Genomic DNA, 23,403 nt, shown 5'->3' with positions numbered 1-23,403 from the left:
TGCGCTGCAAAAATTCTTCTGAGCGGCACCCAGAAGGAAGCTGGACAAGCGCACACGCGCAGAGCTTAGAGGGAACATTGGTCATGTGCCTTTTCTTTCATTTCCCTCCAAACGTCTCTGCAATTTTGTTTTTCAAAGCAGATGAAGCTATGCCGACCCTGCGTCCTTTAACAGTAACAATCAGTACATTTGTACAAATCATTCACATTTTATTAGATATAGTAGTAGGAATGACATCCAGGGGACAAATTTACTACATGATTTTACTTTTCAGAGTTACCTTCCATTACATCTGACTATGCAACTTATTTTACTCTCTTTTCTACCAACAGATCATGGTTTAGAAACATACAGAAAAGAGGATTTCCCTGAGGATACAAACACATATCATCAGCGTATGATGGAAGTTTATTTGCCACCTGAGGGGCAAGTGGAGTTAAATTCCTGTCTAGAACCCTTGTCTGCAGCTGATATGTACAGGTAACATCTCAATGATTGTAATTGTGCCATTTATGCAGATCATGTAATTAGAAATTAGAAAATCATGAACTTATGTAAAATATCTAACATCATAATTGTTCTTGATGTTTGAATAACTGAGTTTTGTGACAGCATGATTGCACAATCTTCTATCTCCTCTCTTATCCTTTTTCTTTTACATATAGTTTTAACTCAAGTATTCTCACTTGAAGAAGATATTCCAGAGTCTGTCCAAATAGTGAATTAAATTGTCATTTCCAATTAAGGACAAAGGTAATTGCCAAAAGGCACTAAAATACTTGAATGTTATGGACTGGGGTTCATGGATAAGGCCCTATTAACACACTATCTAGACACTTGGAAAGAACCATATTTTCCGAAGGTTCATGAGTCATTGTGCTGGGCCCTCTGTTTCTCTTTTATCACAAACTCATTTTTTCTTTGTCCCAGTTTCACCCGGCTTCCTGTCAACTACAACACCAATCACATGAATAACTTGTAATTTGGTTTTCCAGTTTTCAGTTAAAACTTAAACACAATGGTCATACACCACCAGAATTAATTTCTTTCCATTCTCAATGCTTTCTGTGCTTACCAATAAAAATAAGAAGTCTCCACACAACCCATAAGAGTGTCCTATATGATGCGTAGTGAGGTAGTTTGCTCCTAATAATCTTCCAACTTAGATCAGAGGCAGAAGGTGTTTGTCCAGATGGAATTTGGATCACCTTTTCGCAGTATTGTATTTTGAACGAATAGTACAGAATAGCATTCTGTGACTTGTATGCCCATATTTGTAAGAAAAAAATTATAAATTAAACTTGGTAGCCGACACATATCTGTGGCTATCCAAAGGCCCTTCCAATGATGTTAGGGCAGTTTGGAACTCACTTAAGTACAGACAAAATCTACATTTCTAAAGTTTACAAACCATCATAAAAGAAGAGTAAAACAATAAAAGACATACAAAATTGAAATAACAGCATAAGCGAGAGCGCTATGTACAATAAAGAATACAATTTTGAAACCACATGTCTATTTAGCATAAATAAAAGGTATTTAGTTTGCATCCATAAGGTGTAACAAATTTCAGCAACTCAAAATTTGGGATTAAATATTTTCTCTTTACAATTTTGAACATAGGGCAAAAGAAAAGTGTTTCAATTCATCAACAGAGGTCTCATTACATGCACATGTCACAGGAGTATTTGATCTTCCGTCGGGGTTCCACTTACGTGTTACTGAGGATAATGGATGGTGATTAGCCCTAAGATTAAATAGCACATTGCCTGTACGAGGGCTGACGAAGAAACTAGGGTTCGTTTCCGAAAACTGATCACAAACAAACTCGAAGTAATGATGAACTGCGCTCTTTTTTTCTTCTAAAACGTACCTCTTTAATTCTTAACCAGGGCTTTTAGTGGGGTAAGAAATCGAAGGGGGTGCCCTCATTTGGGGACGTGGCTTGTGGCATGGGCATGGCCTAACAAAGTACACAAACCATAGTAAGGTAGGCCAACAAATATATAAATGCAATTATGCATTTATATATTTGTATGCATACCTTATTATGGTTTGTGTAATATGCAAGCCATCTTTTATAAACATAGAAATATGTAACAACTCCCGTCGCAGCTGTGGTGGGATAATGTGTCACCAATTGTTGTGGTGGGACCGCGGGGCCCTAATAGGGCCCCAGCTCAACCCCACTTTTAGGAGACTGCCGGGGCTCAGCACCAGCTTGCCCCGTCCCGCTTAAAGCGATGTTGTTTACATTCAAATACTTAGAAGCCATCGTTTTGGGTCTGTTGAGGCTGCTGTGGCTAGTGGCTAGATCTAGGAATATCTGGGGACGTACTTGACTGACAAATTCCTTTTTGATTTATTCCAGCCATGGGCTGCCAGAACCGATATCTGAGGATAACAGGACCTTTAAAACATAGTGAGTAAGATGAAGGTTTCCATTAGTGTAGAGGTTTAATATTTATCAGATCATATATATAACCTAGGCCTGTTTCAAGATGAATTTGGCATGCATTGTCACTCCGTGAAACACCAAAGAAACGACAAAGGAACACGTTTTCCTTATTTAAAATTGGAGCAGCTGATGCCAAGCCCCAAACGTCAGCATTGTTGCTGCAGAACGCAATTTATTTTCCACAATACACCGGTGGGATGTTTGGAAATCAGAAACAACTAGAGACAAGATAGATTGTGATGCGCTCAGTATATTGTATCTGCACTAAGTGATGCTTCAAAAGAAATGTCTTCTTTTAACATCTCTTCTCTTTCCTGCTGCCTATATTTCAACCATTTTCAGTTTGCGGATTCATCTACAATCTCAAGTATTTATATACTGGTTGTGATGGCTGGTCCAATTTTCGTTTGCATTCTGGTACTCCTTTTGCTATTTAATTATAAATGCTGGACTACAGTTATCAGTATGCAAGAGATGGGGCAGGGTGAGATGGTCTATTGCCCCAGACATAAAACAACTCGAGTTTTCTGGGGTCATTAGATTATTACACACATTCTAGAAGGTCCATTTGGCATGTACTGGATCACCACTGCTAGGCAGGCCTTGCTCCCAGGGGCTAAGGTACCCATCATTCATCTTGTATTAAAAAAGCCATCTTGCTGTGCTTCCCTGTTCAAAATATTCACTGTGCCGAGAGTGTTACTTCAATGAATGTTGTAGTGATCCAAGGCATGTACTTACTTTCCCATTTGAAAAACGTAAAATGTAGCCGAATAAATTCTAGATTAGGATTGGCATGTGCAATCTAAACAAACATTGCGAGTAGCAATCAATATGCGCATGCAACATGCCTTGGTCTTTGCTTCCCTTGGGTCCTCTGCTCTGTATTCATCCTAAAGTATGGAAATGTGTATGCTATACATGCAGAAACCAAATCAGGATTATTTAAATCGTTTTCTAACCGTTGGAAACCGTTTGTAACCGTTGGAAAAACATTGATGCCTGTGATTCTTTTGCATCAATTAACACAGTTTTAAATTGTTTTGACAAACATTGGGCAAGCACTAGTGTAATTAACCAAACATTAACAATGAAAATGGGAAACCTTACCCATAATTCATTGAGTATGTACTGTCATAAAAAAAAGTGCATGGGCCAACTGCTAGACGGGGTGCCGGCAGACATGTGTTTTCTGGTTGTGCGGGTGCAGAACTTGCATGTGACCCAAAACACCAACGAAACATACACTGGCTCAAGACACTGATTTGTTTTGCTGCTGGCAGCGCTGCAGTACAGTAATGAGGGCCGGTGCGTGGAGCTCAGACATAGTGTAGGATGGGGAATAGACAGCAGTGCTATGAAATGGAACTCTGACCACCCAACAGCTGCTGAATGACTCTCTCCCTCCATTGCTGAACTCACGTCACATGAACGCAGGCAGTCCTGGTCTAAAGTGAATGAGAGAGGGAAAGGCAATCAAGACTACTACATTGTGATGCCAATTCATGAGTTGAGCAGCAGCGTTGTTCCTGAGCCCTCGCCTGCCACTTGCTGCAGACTGTAACAGAGAATCTCATAACTGACAATTGCTGCTCTTGTCCTGCAGCATGGAGGCACCACATCCATCAGTAAGTGGATGTCAGTAATCTCCATGTGTGTGGCAGCCTGTTTATGCATTTATGACTCTAGGGGCACGATTCATAGAAAACGTGCAAAAATCCTGCAAAGCCCCTCGCACAGAAAATGACTTTGCACGCTCTGTGTATTGATGGAATTTGAGGGGCAAAGTAACCCGATGCACAAAGAAAATTGAGTTGCCTCTGGAACGCCCTGACACACCCCCATGCAAAGCAAATCCAAACACATAAACCAACCTTTGTGCCCTCCTCATCCGCAACATCATGCACCCCGTCAATACAGCTGGCCATCCCCCGTTACCAAGGCAGCACCCCAGGGACACTGTGTATGGTCCCCTGTAACTCATAACTGCACCCCAACAATATGCATACCATTTCTCGTAACTCAAGCCAGCCCCCCAGTAAATCTGCACCCCGCTAATCTGCATGTGATCACCCCTATCTGCAATCAGCACCCCAACTGTGTGCACACACCCCTAAATTCCTGATTGTACCTTACTTTTGCACGTTGATTCCTATGCGATTGGTACTTTGCGCCTCCTCTCATGTGGAGTGAGATTGCAAGCTTTGAGTGCTTGTTTCCCCGATGTGATATTGCGTGGTGAGATCCATGAATACGGTAGGTTTTGCCCAGTGCTGGGTGTGTGATTGCCTTGCGCAGCCCGTCCCTCGACATGCCCTTGTTATTCCTTGCTCTTCCTCATTCTGAATGGAGAATGGGCAATATGCATGTGCCGCCCCCTATTTATTTCCTTGCAAAGGCCCATCCCATACTTTGCATGGAGAGTCGCGCAGAGTACCAGACTGCACGAAAAGATGTGATGAACCTGCGCAAAGTACCCGTAAGGACCCAGAAAAGCATGCAAAGTTGATTCCATGAATCGATTAAAGGAGTTTTGCATGCTGAAAAGTGCAAAAAGTCAATTTTCCGTGCGCAAAGAATTCCACGAATCAGGCCCTGGGTGTTTTGTGTGCGAGTGAGTGAGTGATCGAGACATTTGTAGAGTGCGCGCTTACAGTACTAACTGCTGTTGGCATCTACGGACAGCTTTTTCGAACCAGTAATGATGTAATTTTACAGCCACCGATTCAATTGACAGAAACCTATTTATATGATATGATATTTTATTTGTATCGCGCTCGTACACAAGAGTTTCAGAGCGCGACTAGGCAAGGGAGGGGAACAAGGGAGAACACAGCACAACATAAAAACGATCTTACTAGGCCCAGTGACATTGAGAACGCGCAAGTGCATGGGAAAGGGAAAAGGGAAAAAGTGCATGCAAGGGGGAGAGTGGAAAGTGCAGAAGCCGAGGAACGCAGATAAATAAAATAAATAGAAAATTGAGGCAAACTGTGGTAGTGCAGCCAGCAAGTGGCAAGTGCTGTGTTTAAGGCAGCAGACTGGGTAAGTCTGAATAAGTGCAGAAAAAGAAGAAAAATGGGGGTGAGGGGCTGTATGGGTACAGATACAGTCCCCAGTGCAAGGGGTGGCCAGGAGGTAGTGCAGGAAAGTGGCAGGGTGAGCAGGTACCTGGGCCCAGGGGACAGAGGGTGGCCAGGTGCACAGTGCCAAGAGAGCAGATCAGCAGGGGAGAAGGGGAGCGAAGGCAGAAGCAAAGAGGAAGGTTGAAAGACATTGGTGATTCATTACGAACCTTAGGGTTTGTAACATATGATATAGATGGAGATATTCTCTTTACGATGGATGTCATACGTCTTTATACCTCGATCCAACATCAGGAAGACACTGAAACCATGGAGAGGTTCTTAGTACTTCAGCAAGAAATAGAAGTTAATAACATTTTTATCATTACTTCCTGAAATTAAGACCCACCAACAATTGTTTCCGATCTTGAGAAAACGTTTAAATTACAGGAACATCAGTAGGAGCAAGTCTGGCCTCCGTTTATGCTACATTTTCAAATTTGAGGCAATATTCATACCTAATAATTTAATGTGGAAGAATCAATCATCTTAAAATGTACAAACAATATATCAAGGATGTATTCCTATTTTGGACAGGCACTTTCCTTCTTCTTTGATACTTTTTTCAGCAACAACAAAATGCCATAAACCTTAAATATATATAAAATCATACAATCAAATACACTTCATCCACAGTAAATTAGTTATAGGGTTTAATATAATAACCTATACTTAGAATCTAAATATAAAATCCCCCAATCTATGCACTTCATACTGCAATTTCAATAAAATATCCATATTAGTTCAAATCTAAGACCTTTTTAATCCAGATTGCCTTTACCAAATAATCATTCAGGCCCCAGAGAAGAAAACTATTTGATATTAGTCTACCATAAAGTAGTGGAGGCTTATAATGTGTAAACCCTCTGGGCCTGATTCACAGAAGCGTTTTATAATAGCACAAACCCATATGAAAACGTTCTGTGAATCAGGCCCTCTATCTCTTAGCACAGGAATTCATGTTTTCTTCCTTACAAATATATTCCTTATATATGCTGGGCAAAAAAATAAAACCTCATTTAAACTTTCTCTCATATCAGGACAAATTTGGAAAAAATGTAACTCGTGATCCACACCAGACTGGTGATCCACTCGGTTTCCCCAAAACCAAGTTTTAACGGCAAAAGTAAAAATCTTAATATAGTTAGGTAAAAACGATGTCCCTTCATAGCTCATCACAGCAGGTGTGATGCAACGTGTTACAGTATGCGGTTAGTGCGTGAGCTCTGTTGGGTGGTTTTACCTCTCCAGATCTGCACGTATCAATAACTTTCTTACTTGCAGTATCTTTAGCAAATGATTGTTCCAGCGCGGTTGTCAAAAAATGTCTTCTTAACACACTGAGGCCATCTCCATGCTGCAATATATCCTTAATAATAACCTTAGAAAGTAATGCATTGTTGTTTGGCCAGGTTGCTAACCAATGTAACATTGAGATAGGGCCAATCCAATTTTCCAGGAATCCAAGGCCCAGTTCCTAATGCACTGCAAACTTTGCGGCACCTCTGGGAAGGGCCAACAGATTACAGAGCTAGTTGTTCACAATTATCTGTAAATTATTTGCTAATTTGATGCCCCATATTTTGTCATCAAAAGATGCAAGTGCCATAGCTTTAGCTTCATGGACTTTTATATTTATAGGGTGCATTCTCAGTTGCTCTGCGAAACAGAGAATTCCCTCTGTTGCCTGTTTCATTAATGCACCGTGTTTTTCAACAAACATCACACCTGGGCCAGCTGAATGAAAACACACTCGTAGATAATCCAAATAAGAAACACTTGCCAAGTTCTTATTATTCATCTTAAACTCAACTTCCTTTCATTTTGTATTTCTTACCTGTGACAAGGGCCAATGATTTCTACTGTGAATCAGAACCAGAATAGCTTTTAGAGTGTCTGACATAAACACAACACCATCTGCAAAAGCTAATAAAGGCAATCGCCTTGTACCAATATGGGGAACATCAGAAGAGGACCTTGGAAGAATCTCCTAATTTGTTGGTGTAAAGATTGAAATAATGAGGGGCTAATACTTCTACATTAGAATACAGGGTGATTATCAGCTTTAATAACCCATTTGGGATATCTAAAACTGCTAATATGGACCAAAATCTACCTCGAACAGCGAGGTCAAAGGCTCCTTCTGGTCATATTGTTTTGTGGTTAGCTCAAAGATTTTGCAGCCACTTTCTCACTCCCCTCCCCCTTCAGCTGACTCACACCCTGAGACAGCCCTTTCTATTCTCCACTCTGCTATATCTGATACTCTTGATGCTCTTGCCCCTGTTATGAGGATCCGCTTGAAGCCCAAAACCAAGTGCAATTCCTCGTACGACTCTGACCTCATCACCCTTAAACGCAAGTGCACGGTGGTTGAGCGGAAATGGCATGCTTCCTGTACATCTTCTGACAAACTGGCCTGCCGCGTGCGCCAAAGGCAATACCGGCTCTCTGTCCGCACCAAGAAGAAAGCCCTCATCGAAGCCCCCATCTCTGCAGCATCCAACAGCTCGGCTGAACTCTTTAAAATCTGCAAGGAGCTGGCCAATCCTGCTGCAGTCTCTACATCTCCTGTTCCCTCCCAGGACCTCTGCATGGCCTTAGCTTCTAATTTCATCTCTAAAACTCAGGAAATCCTGTCCTCTCTCTCCTTCTCTGCCCCTTCTCCCTCTACTCCCTGCTCTTCCTCTGGCCCTTCTTGGCCACCTCTCCTCCCTCCTTCTCTACCTTTCCCAGGTTCACTACAGACAAGGTTTCTAGACAAGTCCGATCTATGAACGTCTCGTCAAAACAGGTTCACCCCTGTTCCTCTAAAACCATAAAAGACCACATTGACTCACTGGCTCCTGCTCTGGCTGACTTCTGCAACCACTCCTTCGCCACTGAAGTCTTCCCTTCCCCCTTGAAGCACTTCCTTGTGCACCCTCTTCTTAAGAAACCCTCTGACAAGTGTTACTGCCCGGCTAACTATCGCCCGATCTCTATCACTCCTTTCCTGGGCAAACTCCTGGAAAACCTGGCATCTCCCAGCTTAATCTTCACACTGAATCTGTTGGTTGTGTAAATGACCATCAGTCTGGCTTCAGAGCTGCCAGAAGCATGGGAACTGCTCTCCTGAACATCCTTGAAGACCTGCTCTCTAACCATGATTCCAACACCCCCTGTGTCTTCATCTTACTCGATCTCTCTTCTGCCTTTGATATGGTCAACCAGGCAATTCTGCTGAACTGTCTCCAAGATAATCTCGGTATCTCCAATCAGGCCCTGCTTTGGCTGACTTCTTTCCTCTCCGATCGACCCTCCCAGGTCCAACTTGGGTCCTTCCTCTCCTCTATCTCTATCTGCGGTGTTCCCCAGGGGTCTAACCTCTCTCCCTGTCTATTCAACCAATACCGGGCACTTCTTTCCCACTGCATTGCCGCTCTCTGCCCCAAATTTCAGTGCTATGAGGATGACACTCAACTAATTTTCAGACTCCCTTCTGCCACCTCTTCTCCTTCTCTCATCTCTGACCGTCTGTCTGCTATCGAGGAGTGGTGTGCCGCCAATGATCTCTGCCTTAATGCCAGTAAGACTGAGATTCTCCTTATCGGCACACCAGCACCCTCCTTTCCTGTCACTCTCTGGCCGGCTTCTCTTGGCTCTCTTCCTGCTCCCACCTGTGATGCTAAAAACCTCAGGGTCATCTTCGATTCCACACTTTCCTTCTCTCTTCACATCTCTGACGTCTCTAAGAAGTCACACTACCAGCTACACCTCCTCAGAGGTATTCTTCCTTTTCTCTCCTTCCACCAGGAGCTTACTGTCTCCAGAGCTCTGGCTCTCTCTAGGCTAGACTACTGCAACAACCTCTTTCTAAATCTGCCTGCCTCTACTCTCCACCGTCTGCAACTCATCCAAAACAGGACTGCGAGACTTGTCCTTGGCCTCAAGTCCAGGGATCGTATCTCTTCAGGACTGAAATCTCTGCACTGGCTCCCCGTGGCGGTGAGGATTAATTTCAAAACCCTATGCATTGTCCACAAGGCCGTCTGTGGCCTGGGGCCTCAATACCTTCAACTCTCTCTTCCCAAATATCTTCCTGCTCAAGCTCTTCGCTCAACCGCCTCCAACTCCCTCAGGGTCAGTCGCTTCTCCAAGCAACAAATTGGTGGTAGATCTCTTTCTTCTGCTGGGGCCTCCCTCTGGTACTGCCTTCCTGCCTCTCTGAAAATTGAGAACCATCTCCTGTTCCGAAAGCACCTCAAGACCTTCCTGTTTGCTTATGCTTTCCCTCGTGCTCTCCCCTGCTGACCTCCTGGCTGAAACTAAAACTGCACTGTTTACCTGGCTACCCGCTGATCTTGGGCCCAGGTCACCTCCCTGTCAGTTGCACACCTGCACTCAGGGACTGTTTCTGTATCCCTACAGCCCCCTACCAGCACTTGACACCTGATGTCTGCACTTACCCTTGCACTTGCCACCAGCTGGCCGCACATTTTATTTATTGTCTTATTTTACTGTTATACTATGTACTGCACTGCCCCCTCTCCCTTTCCCCCTGCACTTTTCCCGTTACCCCCTGCCCTTGTGCAATCTCAATGTCACCCCGCCTTGTAAGATCGTTGTCTCTGTCTTCCCTCTGTTCCTTCTCCCTTGCCTCGTCGTGCCTTGAAACACTTGTGTATAGACGGGTTATAAATGCCATATCATATCATATTCATATGACACCATTAAGAAATATATGGGCGCACATCTTAAAAGTTGTCGAGCAAGATGGTACCCATAAATTGAACCTTATGATACATATGCCTGCCAGAAACTGTGGTTCCCAATCACTTTATACTGGAGCAAAAGAGTGAAACTGTCTGAATGATGCATATATCATCACTTATTTTAATGAGATGAACAAATATCTAATATTTTAACATTATGACATTTGTGTAATGGTAATTAATCATTTTATTTCACCATGTATGTATAACTATGTATATTTTGTATTGTTTGAAAAAATTAATATAACAATGACACGCTTAAAAAATTAATTGAGATCCATAAAAACTGTAAGATAGGTCTGTGATTTGAACTGGGTAAGTGTTTCAGGATGCATTATACAAATTAAAAGGCACTCCAGCAAAACTAGCATCATATTTTGCACACATTTCAGTTAATTCAATCACCTACTCATTCCTGCCCAGTCCAGCTTCAGACCCCTCCATGGAACAGATTCATCCCTAATCTATATGGGATGACCTCAAAAGCACGGCAGACACAGAGGGCTGACCTGCACTCAAACTTCTCAACCTGTTGGCAGACTTCTACACCATCGACTACAGCATCCTCTTTGACAGACACCACTCCCTCGGCATAAGGGACACAGCACTAAGGTGGATTTCTTCATTCCTCGCCAACAGATACCAAATCACCCACCTCCCTTTCTACACCTCGACCACCCGCCCCGTCAACAATTGAGCCCCACAAGGCGCTTGCCTATTACCTCTTCTCTTCAACCTCTACATGAGCCGTCTCTCTGCACTTATCCGCTCACACAACCACACCTGCTACAACTACGGAGATGACACCGAAATCATCTTTAAGAGACCCAAGTCCATCTCCAACTCCCGCCCTGACCTCGCAGCCTGACTCACAGACAACAATCATAGGATGATGGCCAACCACCACTGCCTCAATCCCGAAAAACAGAAATCATTCTTTGCAGAAAGAAAGCTCTCTTCCCCCAAACCACGCCCTGGCCTTCTTCCTTAGGCCAGCCGCCTGCTGCATCCACTGCAGTATAGAAACAGGGATGCACCATGGACACCACCATGGACACTGACCTGACACTCTTACACCACTTTAACACTGTGTCTAAATCTTGCTACCTACATCTCTGCACTCTCAGATGCATCTTCGCCTTACCTCTCCTACCCCCACATAGTCACTGCAATCTTGTCCATTGTCCTCTCCCGCCTAGACTGCACCAACTCTCTCAACGTCCACTACTTGGGCGTCCCTGCTTTTCAACTCAGAATGCTGCAACGGGTCCAGAACTCTGCAGCTAGGCTCCTCCTTGCCCTCTGCCCCAGAGCGCACATCACCTCCTCCCTCTGTGTCCTCCACTGGCTCCTGGTCGGATGATGGGGCACTTTCAAAGCCATGTTCATCACTCACTGTGCCCTCCACAAGACGGGCCGAGAATACTTTCAACAGAAAATCACCCGCTACCAACCCAACAGAAATCTGTGTTCAGGCACTGCACTCCTCCTTGTGATCCACTCCTTCATATCGACTAGAATAGGAGGTTCCAAGCCCCCACTATCTGTAATTCAATTCTTCTAATCATCCGGTACTTAGAGAACCACTTGGCCCTCCGGAGGGCCCTCAAGACATGCCTATTCTCACTAGAACCCTGACTAACCCTGCCCTCTTGAGCTAGTCAACCACCTCACGTGAGCCAGGACAGCAAAGAACTTCCATCTAATCACTGAATGATGATAAGAATAATGTAATAGTCTCCAGCAGAACACAGGAGAGATTTCCTGCCACATCTACGAAACCAAGAAGCTAGCTAGAGCACACGGGTACGTATCTCACTCCATGCTTATGGAAGATAGCCGAAGGCAAGGCCACTCACCCACACACATCTACAACCATACACCACTCCAAATGACATATCGCACAACACCTCTGCCATTATAATACAGCTATCCCCCATGACAAAAATTTGGTCTAGCTGGAGACATAATGAGTCTACATCTCTTGCATACTCTGTTGTCATCTTCAAAGCACCCATCCACTTCCCAGGTCGATATGGGTAGCTAGTAGGGAGCTGGCTACCCCAACCCAACTTCGCTTTAGCTAAAATGGACACACGCATTCTAAACTCCTCTGATCAATTTTCCAAAACCTTCAACTACACCCAAGGGCATTCACCTGCAGCGCTTTGATGTCATACCAATGGGATAACGGTGCTATACAACTGGCAAATTAGATCACATTAAATGAATAGTGTACATGATCAAATAAATTGTTGGAAGAATTTGAGCAAGAACTTTATTCATTCTTTGATTATGGAGCATACAATACAAATGATCCACTCTTTTTACGAAACCTACTGACTACAATCATCTGTTACAAGCTAAAGAGTTCATCCCAATACTATTATTAAAAGTCTTCCATAAAGTCAGGCGTTGCTGTCAAAAGAATAGTATAAGATCCTGCAGGTACAGGGATACAAAGCCATGCACTCTTCAGCGAAGCATTATTGAAGAACTATGTAGAACGATCACAGGAATTGAAATGAACTGCTGAAACCCAAGAAACCAAAGATTTCCCCCAACTTGGCAGACATTACAACTTTTTTACAATAGAGGCAACAAATTGAGTATATCCTTAAAAATAACAGTACACATTTTAAAGGAGAATGAATCGACACATGGACTCTTTCCAAACATACCACTTTTGCTTACAGTAAACATCATTCTCTGCTAGAGCACTAAACATGAGAGAGGCTTTCCCTTGCTTGTCATGCCAACAGTGTAATAATTTGATCTCTGCACTTTGATGAAAAATGGCCCACCCCTTCAATTGCTGGATGAGATTTTTGAGTTCCAAAATCGTAAGCATTAAAAAAAACACAACTTAAACAACCCTCAAAGAGGAACGTTGTATATCGACTGGGGTCCAAAGAAAATGCAAATAGCACTGAGGCTTGAATGTACTCCACTGTGGTCAAATCCAGATTTGCATTAAAATCTATCAAATAAGTACTTCAAAGGGTGTCAAACAAGAGGGGTGCTTTTAGTTGTGCAACTTTATGATGGTTTGATTTTTTCAGCATTTGGACAGCTGCACAATAAATATGGTCCAGGATACCCATTGCTTAAGTATTGGAAATATAATGTGAAGGACAGTAGATACATTTCTTTCAATAGCCGCAATAGCCGCTTGGGAACTGTGTGAAAATACAGAGACAGAGATACCTTTGTGGCATTAGAGAATTGGCAGAAGAATCGGAGATAATTTACAAGTGTGGATTTAATAGCAAACTGAAGACGCATGCAAATGTTGTTCAATGGATACATTACATATTACACCTGCTAAGGATAAAAGGATGTTTCTGTCTAGTGATCACAAGTGCCCCGGAGTCAAGGAAAGGGAGCCTCTTGGTCACATTTTTTTTCTGAACATTTGCACAACTTTGACTTTTTTGGTTCAAAATATGTGAAGTGATTGTGATGTATTCTTGATATAGACCTGTTCAGAGATCCAACATGTGCTATGCTTGGAATAATGGGTGCAGAGAGGAAATTGGATCAAGAATTAAGTACATTTATATTTTGTAAACTCTCACCTGGCTATGTCAATTAAATAACACAGTAATGGAAATCTCCAATAATCCAAGATATCAAATACTGGAAAAGACAAATAAGAAACATATTGAATATTTAGGAATTAGTCTTTTTTCACAATGGGATACACAAATAATTTTTAAAAACTTCGGGCTGTATGTTGCACTTTTAGGAGAAATGTGTTGAGGTTTAGGGTGTTGCAGAAGCACTGATGGATGAATGGAAGCTACATTTATTCATGTTTTCCTTTTTCTTTTCTCTATTTACATTGTAGCTCAGGTTTTTTGAGCTTTGCATTTTATATTGGATTTGTAAGTATGTACAGTATAAGAATCTTTTGCAGGTTGCTGTTATGTATCAACTGCTACTTTTGTATTGATATGTAGTCTGTACTTTAATATTTTAAAATATATATATATAATTCAAAATATAATATTGAAGCAGTATTCATTCCCATTTCCTTGGTTTAACAAGTTACGTTAACACAAAATTATTTTATTTGCTACCCATGAATCAATCAATCCAGTAGAATACTTTTAAACTTAGATGACTTACTTGCATGAGAACATCTCACACCTAGGAGTGTCAATTTTGTAACATATCCTGCAATTTCATTTTCATTTTATTGAATTTAAAGAGCACCATTCGGCAAAGGCGCTGAACAAAATATATTAAAGCAGTACAATCATCATGATAAAAATAAACATAATTAAAATCAGAAGAGGGGGAAGCCAGGGAATTAAGAAACGAGAGAAGATAAGAGGTGGGTTTTAAGGTTTGATTGAAAGATACGAAGAGATAAGGCAGAACGAAGTGAAAGGGGAAGGGAGTTCCAGTGTTTGAGAGCCAGGAGAGCAAAAGAACGGACATGAGAAGAAGCACGGGGAGGTTTAGGAACAGTCAGAAGAAATAAGTTCTGTGATCTTAGGGGCGAAAGGGGACATACAATGAGAGTAAAGCAGAGAGATAAGAGGGGGCCAGACCATGAGTGCATTTAAAAACAACTGAGAGAAAGTGGCAAAGAAGACAAGATTCAAAAGGGAGTAATGAAATCGAAAGTAGGGAGGGTATCATTGAAGACTAAGGGGGTATCGAGAAGAGGAGGTGAATGGAAATGGAGGAATTATAAACACAATGAAGATGAAAAAGATGGGAGGCAGGAAGACCAAGCAATAGAGATGAGCATTAGTCAATACGGGAGAAGTCGAGAGGAAAAAAGAAGAGGTTTTGTGGCATTAAAAGAAAGACAGGGGCGAGGTTGACAGATGTTGAAAAGTGCATAATGACAAGAGTAGGCAATAGAGGAAATATGGACAGAAAATGAGAGAGAAGGATCAAAGATGACGGCCGGGTTACGCGCAGATAGCGGGAAAGGAAGAGAAGATGGAGGAAAGGAAAGATGGGGTTGGGAAAGACTGGGAGAAATAGTAGAGACAGGGAAGAACAGAACCTCAGTTTTAGAGTTTTAGAGAGATAAAGATGTAGAAAATGAGAAGACATCCGTTTTGAACAGCAGAAGGACAGTTTGAAACAGTAGAATGGAGAGCAGAATCAAAGGATGAAAAAGAGAAAAAACATCTGGGTGTCATCCGCGTACAGGTGAAATGAAAGATGGAAAGCAACATGTATCAGCGTGACATACCACTAAACATTGATTTTACATGGGTTCTAGCACCTTTTAAAGCTACTTTGTTATGAATGCAATCTTTACACCCGTTGCACTCTGAGATTCATTTGCAGAACCACTTCTGAAGGGTTTCCACTGTAGATATATAAAGGTAATGTGCCTCATTGACTTTCATTAGCAAATGCATATATCATGACATTACTCTTGATTATATTCTTTGTCAAGAAGATCCTACAGTTAATTGTTTGTCCTTGCTTTTTCAGCTATGCCATTATTTTATTAGAAATCGCAACAAGAAAGGATCCAGTGCCGGTAAGAGAAATATGAAGTTCTTCTTCATGTAGAACATTTGTGTTTTTTCAAATAAACTGTGCACTGAGATAACATCTGCATGCTTTGGGTCACATTGCGCTGTACGTATGAGTATGTAATTAGGATTCCCAAAAGATGTCAGGAGCATTTTCAACTCTGTAGAAAATCTGTATGGTTACATGTGATCATCTTTCTCAATTTTGACTCCTCAATTTCCTCTTTATGAATCATTTTGTTTTTGTATTTTATGCATTGTTTTTGAAATATTTTCTTTTGAATAATTACTTTTGGATTTTGTTTTACTGTCGACTCCATTATAGTGTTTGATCTCTTCTCACTTTCTTTTTGAATGTTGTTCATTTTGTATGTTTCATCTCAGTAGAGAGTAAACCTGCACTGTGAATCACTCGGCTTTCCCGATGTTTCATGTAGTGAAGGAAGATTTTTGTGAGGCAGAAATATTTCAAGAAAGACATTGTTCACAGAAAAGGGATTCACATCTTGAATCATCAGAATGTGAAGTTATTAGGGTTCTTGCGCAGATGGGTAGGAGCGAGAATGAGCACATCCGTAGATTTAAGGACTTACTATAATTATAATTGTTCTTTTATGACACCTTCGAGACCAGGATTCAAACCTGTGTTGCTATGCGTGGTCTTGCTTCCAAGACAAAGCGTTGCCCCTGAGCGATCCTCCCGGCCAATTTAGATAAACAATTTTGTACCGTCAAGTGGCACCAAAGCCACAGTAGGTTCACTTGCTTCCTTTCCACCTCTCACTTTTCCAGTTTTCAGGAAATTGCCTAATATTATCTCGGCGTAAGATCCCTACCTAAATTACAGATTGCTACAGGTTGATTCCTATATGCTCGATTTATTAGTTTAGCATCTTAAGGGCAGAAAGTGATTGTCCCTTAAAATAGGCTGTCAGATGCAGGCGAATTACAGGGACATACTCATGGTCGGATAATTATCCCAAACAATAGCTGTATCCTGTTTATATTCAAATCACTAAAGACAAGCTGATCTCATTAATATATATGTGTGTTGGAAGGCATTTTCGGAGACAAACGGTAAAGCAGGGGACCCTAAATCCAGACGAAGGGGAATCGAAAGAGTATTTGCGGCAAACAAATAATTTCTCAGAAATTCTATTCATTTTCACAAAAGGAAACAATGCATCTCAAATATATGCATACATTTATACAACTAGACAGTGTGTGTAATGAACAATTGACAATGAAGTCACAGACGATCAAAGGAAACCAATACAAATCCAACTAAAAGACAGCCACAACTAAAAGAAAAAACTCAAAAGCATTAGTGAACAGAACACAAAAACAGGAAGCAAAAGAACACATAAATTAAACAATCAAGAAACTTTGGTTAAAGAGGATCTCAGGGAAGTGGCCTCTGCGAGAGGAATGGTGAGATCTTCAGCGCTTCCATCTTCAGGCCACAATGGCCACAAGGGCATGCCCAGAGCAGCCAACAAGCAACAAATGTCATTTGTCTCAGGGGTAGCTGGTTTTACTAAACGAAACCCTTCGACATTTCTCTGATTTTCTAATGCTTTTGCAGTCATCCTAAATCTTCTGGTCTATCCCTGTGTATTCATCAAAGGAGGCCTAGTCATAAAGTCAGTGTTTTAGGCAAAGGTTGTTTTTTGCTCCTTCACTAACATGCAGCATGGCCTCTCAAACAGAAGCTGAGTCATGCTGCATAGGTGGCTGCAATGCAGCTTGGGCATCACTTTGGTGATAGCAAAACCAGCTGTGTACTCCATGCGGCAGAGGTGACTGCACATGCGCATGCCTCCTCTCCTCCTGGATGTGGCTAGGGGGGCCCAGGGGGAGGTGGGTAATTCTTTGGGATAGCAAACACTGGGGCGCTGTACTGGGCCACAGACATTGCACGTAATTAAGCAGCATTATGTGGCAATCTTGAAACATGAACTATGGCCTGAGTCTGGGTGAAAGCCAGGGAAGTATCAAGTACGCGCTCTAAGTAGCGCTGTTTGCTATGATCAGACACTGCTCCAGGACCCAGGACGCCACATGGACTGTTTACTTCTCTTCAAGTGGATATCTTTGGACTCATATGGTGGCCCCGCCCCCTTTACCCAGAAGTCCTTATTACTTGAGCGACGCGCATCTGAGCACGCGCATCAAGTACGTGTTCTAAGTAGCGCTGTTTGCTGTTCGCTGTTTCGTTGGTGCGTTGGGTAAATGTAAAGTTCGACTAATCTTTACAACTGGTTAAACATAACAAATGTTTCAGTCCTGTACAGCAGGGTGAGTTTAGTTCTCCTTCTTTCCCCTGTCTTGTGAACCTGATTTGAACTTGCTGGTCTTATGCGCGTATTTACCTATCCTAACACTGATAGAACCCGTTGCAACTTATTGGCAGTAGCCCCCTCCTTTTTTATATTTCGAACATGGCCAGCGGTCTGCGGACCGGGACCGGGCGGTGTAATGACCTTGGTTCCACTGGCATTGACTCGCTTGTCTGCCATGGCCGCACCTCGTATATCGAACCTGCTGCCCTCGATGCCCTTGATGCAATTACCTCGAACACTCCTGTGGAGCCCACGGGTAGCAAAAGTTTTGCTTCTCATGTGGCTATAATTCATGCCACAGAAGCAAGCTATCCATCCACCCCTATTTGCTCAGCGCGTCGCCAACCCCCCGAGGTATTCAGAAGTTGTTCTGAATCACCACCAGCTAATCAACTATCTAATGATCAGTATGATTTCACCATGAAGAACATGGCTGATCTTGATGAACAGGTGACTTGCGCGATTGGCATGTTAACACCACTTGCCTTTGGTTCTTCGAAAAGGAAGCATTTGTTAGCCCACCAATCACCAAGCAATCAAAGCTATGTAAACAAGCCTAATAGGGATTTAGACCAAGACATCAATCAGGAACTGCCACCACCTCGTATATCATATTCCTCCGACCTGGCTGATGTACTCATTAAGCCGTCCCAACCTGGACTGTCATGGAGATCTAGCCCGTTGATGATAAAGACTTGCGATCCCCAGGCACCTTTCCGGTAATTATTAAAATATTGGACCTACTGGATAAGGGCTACGACTTGACCCACTTGGAATTGAAGGATATAAAAGCTATCCTCCACCATTTATGCTCTAAAATGGATAAGATCGAAGGGTTCATAATTGCTGCAGATACCATAAGATCTATCAATTGTCAACTCCCATTAAACCCCCCAAATAACCCCCTCTTAGCACAACTTGAAAAAGGTGCCCAATATTGTCATGAGGTCTTGGCACCAGTCACCCAGCCCTTAACTATCCCCCCTGCCACTATCTCATGCACCTGTAATAATGAAATGAAAGAGCTCAAGGCCTTAGTAGAGACAATTAACTCAACAATTGCCTCTCAACTGTCCACGTTGACTCTATCGGTTGACTCTCCTGATAGTCCCTCGACCTTGGTGAAAGTACTTAACCAGCAGCAAGAGGAGGAACAAGAAAGATCACACTCTGATGAGAAATGTTCCTTTCAGTCGCGAACAGCCAAAAAGACTCATCTGCGAGCAGTTAAAAGATATGCAAAAAGGAGAAAGGAAGCTCTGTCAAAAACGTCTAGTAACAACAAAGTCAAGAATTGCATGTCTTCACCATCTGAGGGCCCTCAGACGGCCCCATCGGAAACAGTGATAGTAATCTCTGATGAAGAAAGCATAGATTTACAGCAATTGTCGAAAGAAAGCCAAGGGGCACTTATATCGGCTCCTAAATTGAAGCCAAAAGTCTTATCTAAAATTAAAATGACCCAATCGGCTCCAAAATACTAGTGGAGCCTGCAAAGACCGCTACCTGTAAGTCCGACTCCATCTCTAAACTATCCAAAACACCATTGGATATCCTCGAAACACGAGCTACTGGAATTATAAGTAATATGCTAGAAATTGACTCCATCCCAAGTGCCAAAACAAATCTGAAAAATTAGTTTCCAATTTCCGGGAGAAGTTCCACGACTACAAGAGACGTTATTACCAACGATCCTTTAAATAACAACAATTCTATTGTCCTTCGATGAAAAACATACATTGCTGTTTGCCTCGAGGCACCTAGTTGTAAAGTCTTAAGTTTAAATAAAAATTACATGAGCAGTGCTAATATTTCGAGTATGGGAAATGGTAAGGGCAAGGTAACTAAACTAGACACTGAGCACTCCCTGGTAATTAATGACCATCCCAGGACTAATCTTACATCTGATATCGATTTGGCAAAACCACAATTGCCTTCAATCATATTTCCATACAAGGCCTGGCACTTAGCAAGTCTCTTCCTGAAACCAATAACTGCAAAGACTCAGTGAACTCTCATCATGAAACACTTGAAATACTGAGGAAAGCCCTATATGACGGTTCGTTGAATGTAGAAACTCTAACCAAGGCGATACCACCCCATCCACCTCAGATGGCAAGGGCGGATGTCGTGCCTTCCACCAGACTTGAAGAGAAAACATCTGAGCAATCTCGATTGGTAGATAAAAAGCTCTATGTCATTGGCCTCGAGGGGGATAAGATTTCTACGGCTAACATGTGTGTTAATCGATCCTTCATCTTGGCCTTATTCTCACGAATTCCCCAACTAAAAATGGTAAAATCAGAGGATATTTTGAGAGTATCTATGGCTAGAACTAACAACTTTAGGGCCATATGTTACCTGAGCTCTGAGACCATTATGAAATTTCTCTGGTTTAACCAGGCCGAAATAGAAAATGAAGGACTTCATTTAACTACCTTCGAATTTGAAGCAAGTGCAAACGACTTCTTGGCATATCTTAATCCTTCTGTTGTTGAAACATCTGTGATAGGAGAGCTTGCCCAAAGGTCTGAGACTGGCGTGGATTGAGACATTCATGAGTTACTGAACCGAGTAGCCACCACAAAAGGTATTCCCTGGCTTGAACCAATGCTCTCTGCTATTTTTAATTTCAAAACATAGTCTTCCGCTTCATAGCATCCCGAAAGCATTGAATTAAATGTTGTTTCCTGAAATTCATGTGGCCACGCTAATATCATGAGATGGCATTCGTCACTTTCCCTTGACAATCAACCCACGATTATACTATTACAGGAAACAATGAAAATGGAGCCTTTCACGATACCTGGATTCTCTATGTACTGCTTGCCCGCAAAAAGATCTCTACAAGGTCGACCCTCTGGAGGCCTTGCTATTGCAATTAATAATTCTGTCAGTCCACAGTGCAAGTGGATATGGGAATCAGCGAGTCTACTAGGTATACTTCTAAAGATAAATATGTCAAAATATCTTCCTATCCTAATAGCGACATTATATTGGAATCCAGCAGTCACCACGATTGATGCTATGCTAGATGAACTCGACACTTGCCTAGAAAATATATCGAGCAAACATCAAGCCCTGGAAATTATTATAGGCAGGGATTTTAATTGTGACTGTAGAGATGCTAATGAGATTGGAACACTAAAGTCTTCCACATTGGCACGTATTAGGGGAGCGAAATTTAGAGAACTCTTAAGAGACTGGGATATGGATATCGTAGAGAATAACGATATGAAGTCGCAAATTACATGGGCCTGGGGATCTAAAACCTCCATGATTGATTTTATATATGTTACTCGTACTCTATCCTTCCTTACTGCACCACTTGTAATTAGTCAGATCCTATCCAGTGACCATGCCCAGATATCCTGCACTTTGAAACTGGAGTGCGAACTGCTCACGATTGAGCCATCTATGGCTCTAGTAGAGATTGACCGCCCTCAAGTATCCATTAGGTGGAGTCAGGGTTTGTGTCACCAATTTGTTAGGCAGGTTTCGCAACAAATGCGATCGATTGGACATGAAAATAGTACATTTGAATCATCATCAGCTACTTGGTACTCTGAATTGATCAATAAGGCACTCATTTTCTTTGGGAAAAAGTACATCAATAAGAATCACTCTAATCCCTTTGATTCCTCTTGCAAATTGCTGAAAAGGGAAAAAAAACAAAGCACTGAGACAACTCAGCAAAAGTGGCCTGGTAGTTGTGCATTGTAGGAATATGCGGATACAAATCCTGCATGTATACAAGCAGAATCTCGGACATGCCCGCATTCTAAAGTACAACAGAGAGAATTGTGACTTAATAAGAGCTATTACGTCACACGACACCCGAACAATCTGGTGCACAATTAAAAGTGACAATAGAAGCGTTGCATTGGCTACATTCAACTGTATTTCTGAACAAGCATGGCAAGATTACATAACAGCTAAATTCCAGCTTCCAAAATTTTTTACAACTGAACCAGAAGTACTTCTGTGCTACAGTATGATCGCCCGCCTGGAATGGACAATTGAAGACATTAAATGGGCCATATCGAGACTATCTTATTCTAAATCAGCAGGGCCTGATGGTTTTCCCCCATGTCTCTATAAAGCTGATCCAGAGTTCTGGGCAGTAATCCTAAAAACTAAATTCGAAGCCATCATCAATTTGGGGACCATTCCACCATCATGGGCAACTGCGAATATTGTCCCAATATTTAAAAAGGGCGATCCCACTTTACCACAGAACTATCGGCCTATTTCTTTAATTGACACGGATGCCAAACTGTTTGCGATTCTGCTCTTATACGACCTCGAAATAACCATTGAGACGAAAAAACTTTACTCAAAATATCAAACAGGTTTTAGGAAGGGCATGAGTACTACACGCAATGCTGTTATTATGGCACATACGATAGCAGGCACAATTGGAAAGAACTCTTATCCTGTGTATATCGCCATGATCGACATGACGTCAGCTTTTGACAATGTTGTACGTAATCTCCTGTGGAATAAGATGAAGAACATGGGAATTCCCACTGTATTACTCTATTGGTTTATCAAGTTACATACCAATACCTCATATAAAATAAAAATCTCATTAGAATTAGAACATCAATAGGTCTTAAGCAAGGTTGCAACCTTGCGGCTACATTTTTTAACTTGTACTTTTCCGACCTAGATAAGGAATGGGATCATAAGAACTTGTTCTCTGTTAAAGTTGGCACGATGCGCCTTAAATGGGTAGCGTTCGCGGGTGATATCATAATTTTTCGATCCTACCCCAGCTGGGCTGCAAACAAAATTATTACTCTTTGAGGAATTTACAATTGCACATAATTTAACACCAAACTCAGCAAAAACGGCCATTATGAAATTCGGCATAGAGCAAAATATTAAGGGGTACCAATGTCAGATCATGAAAACCCAAGTCTCGTATATTACGAGTGCAATCTACCTTGGTTATCATCTCTCAGCACAAAATTCAATCAATGCATGGACTGAGTTAATCAAAAATAAACCCCTCCTGTCTCAACTAAAAAGGATCTGCGCAAAATATTGTAAATTTTCGCTAACCCCCATGATTGACTTCATGACTTTGAAAATTGAGAGTGTCATCTTATACTCACTCGATATATGTTTATGTGATTTAAGTATAGTTCTAGATTCTTTACAAGGATCACTAATAAAATCTGCAATGCATTTACCTATGTCCATACCGAA

The 23,403-nt window shown here is 42.0% G+C and overlaps 1 protein-coding gene across 1 annotated transcript in view; it reads left to right on the top strand.

Annotated features, from left to right (window-relative positions):
• The window catches only part of LOC138510826 (atrial natriuretic peptide receptor 1-like), a 488,764-nt gene that overhangs the window by 347,072 nt on the left and 118,289 nt on the right, over positions 1–23,403 (top strand). The window contains exons 14-15 of the mRNA XM_069626514.1: positions 333–480; positions 15,804–15,852. Of these exons, the coding sequence (XP_069482615.1) occupies positions 333–480; positions 15,804–15,852 (197 nt within the window). The remainder of the gene's footprint in view (positions 1–332; positions 481–15,803; positions 15,853–23,403) is intronic.

This window comes from Ambystoma mexicanum, chromosome 6p, assembly GCF_040938575.1.
Source record: "Ambystoma mexicanum isolate Mex_15411 chromosome 6p, UKY_AmexF1_1, whole genome shotgun sequence".
Classification (NCBI taxonomy): Eukaryota; Metazoa; Chordata; class Amphibia; order Caudata; family Ambystomatidae; genus Ambystoma; species Ambystoma mexicanum.
Note: the sequence above shows the minus strand (reverse complement) of the source record. Positions and strands in the feature narration are given on the sequence as shown.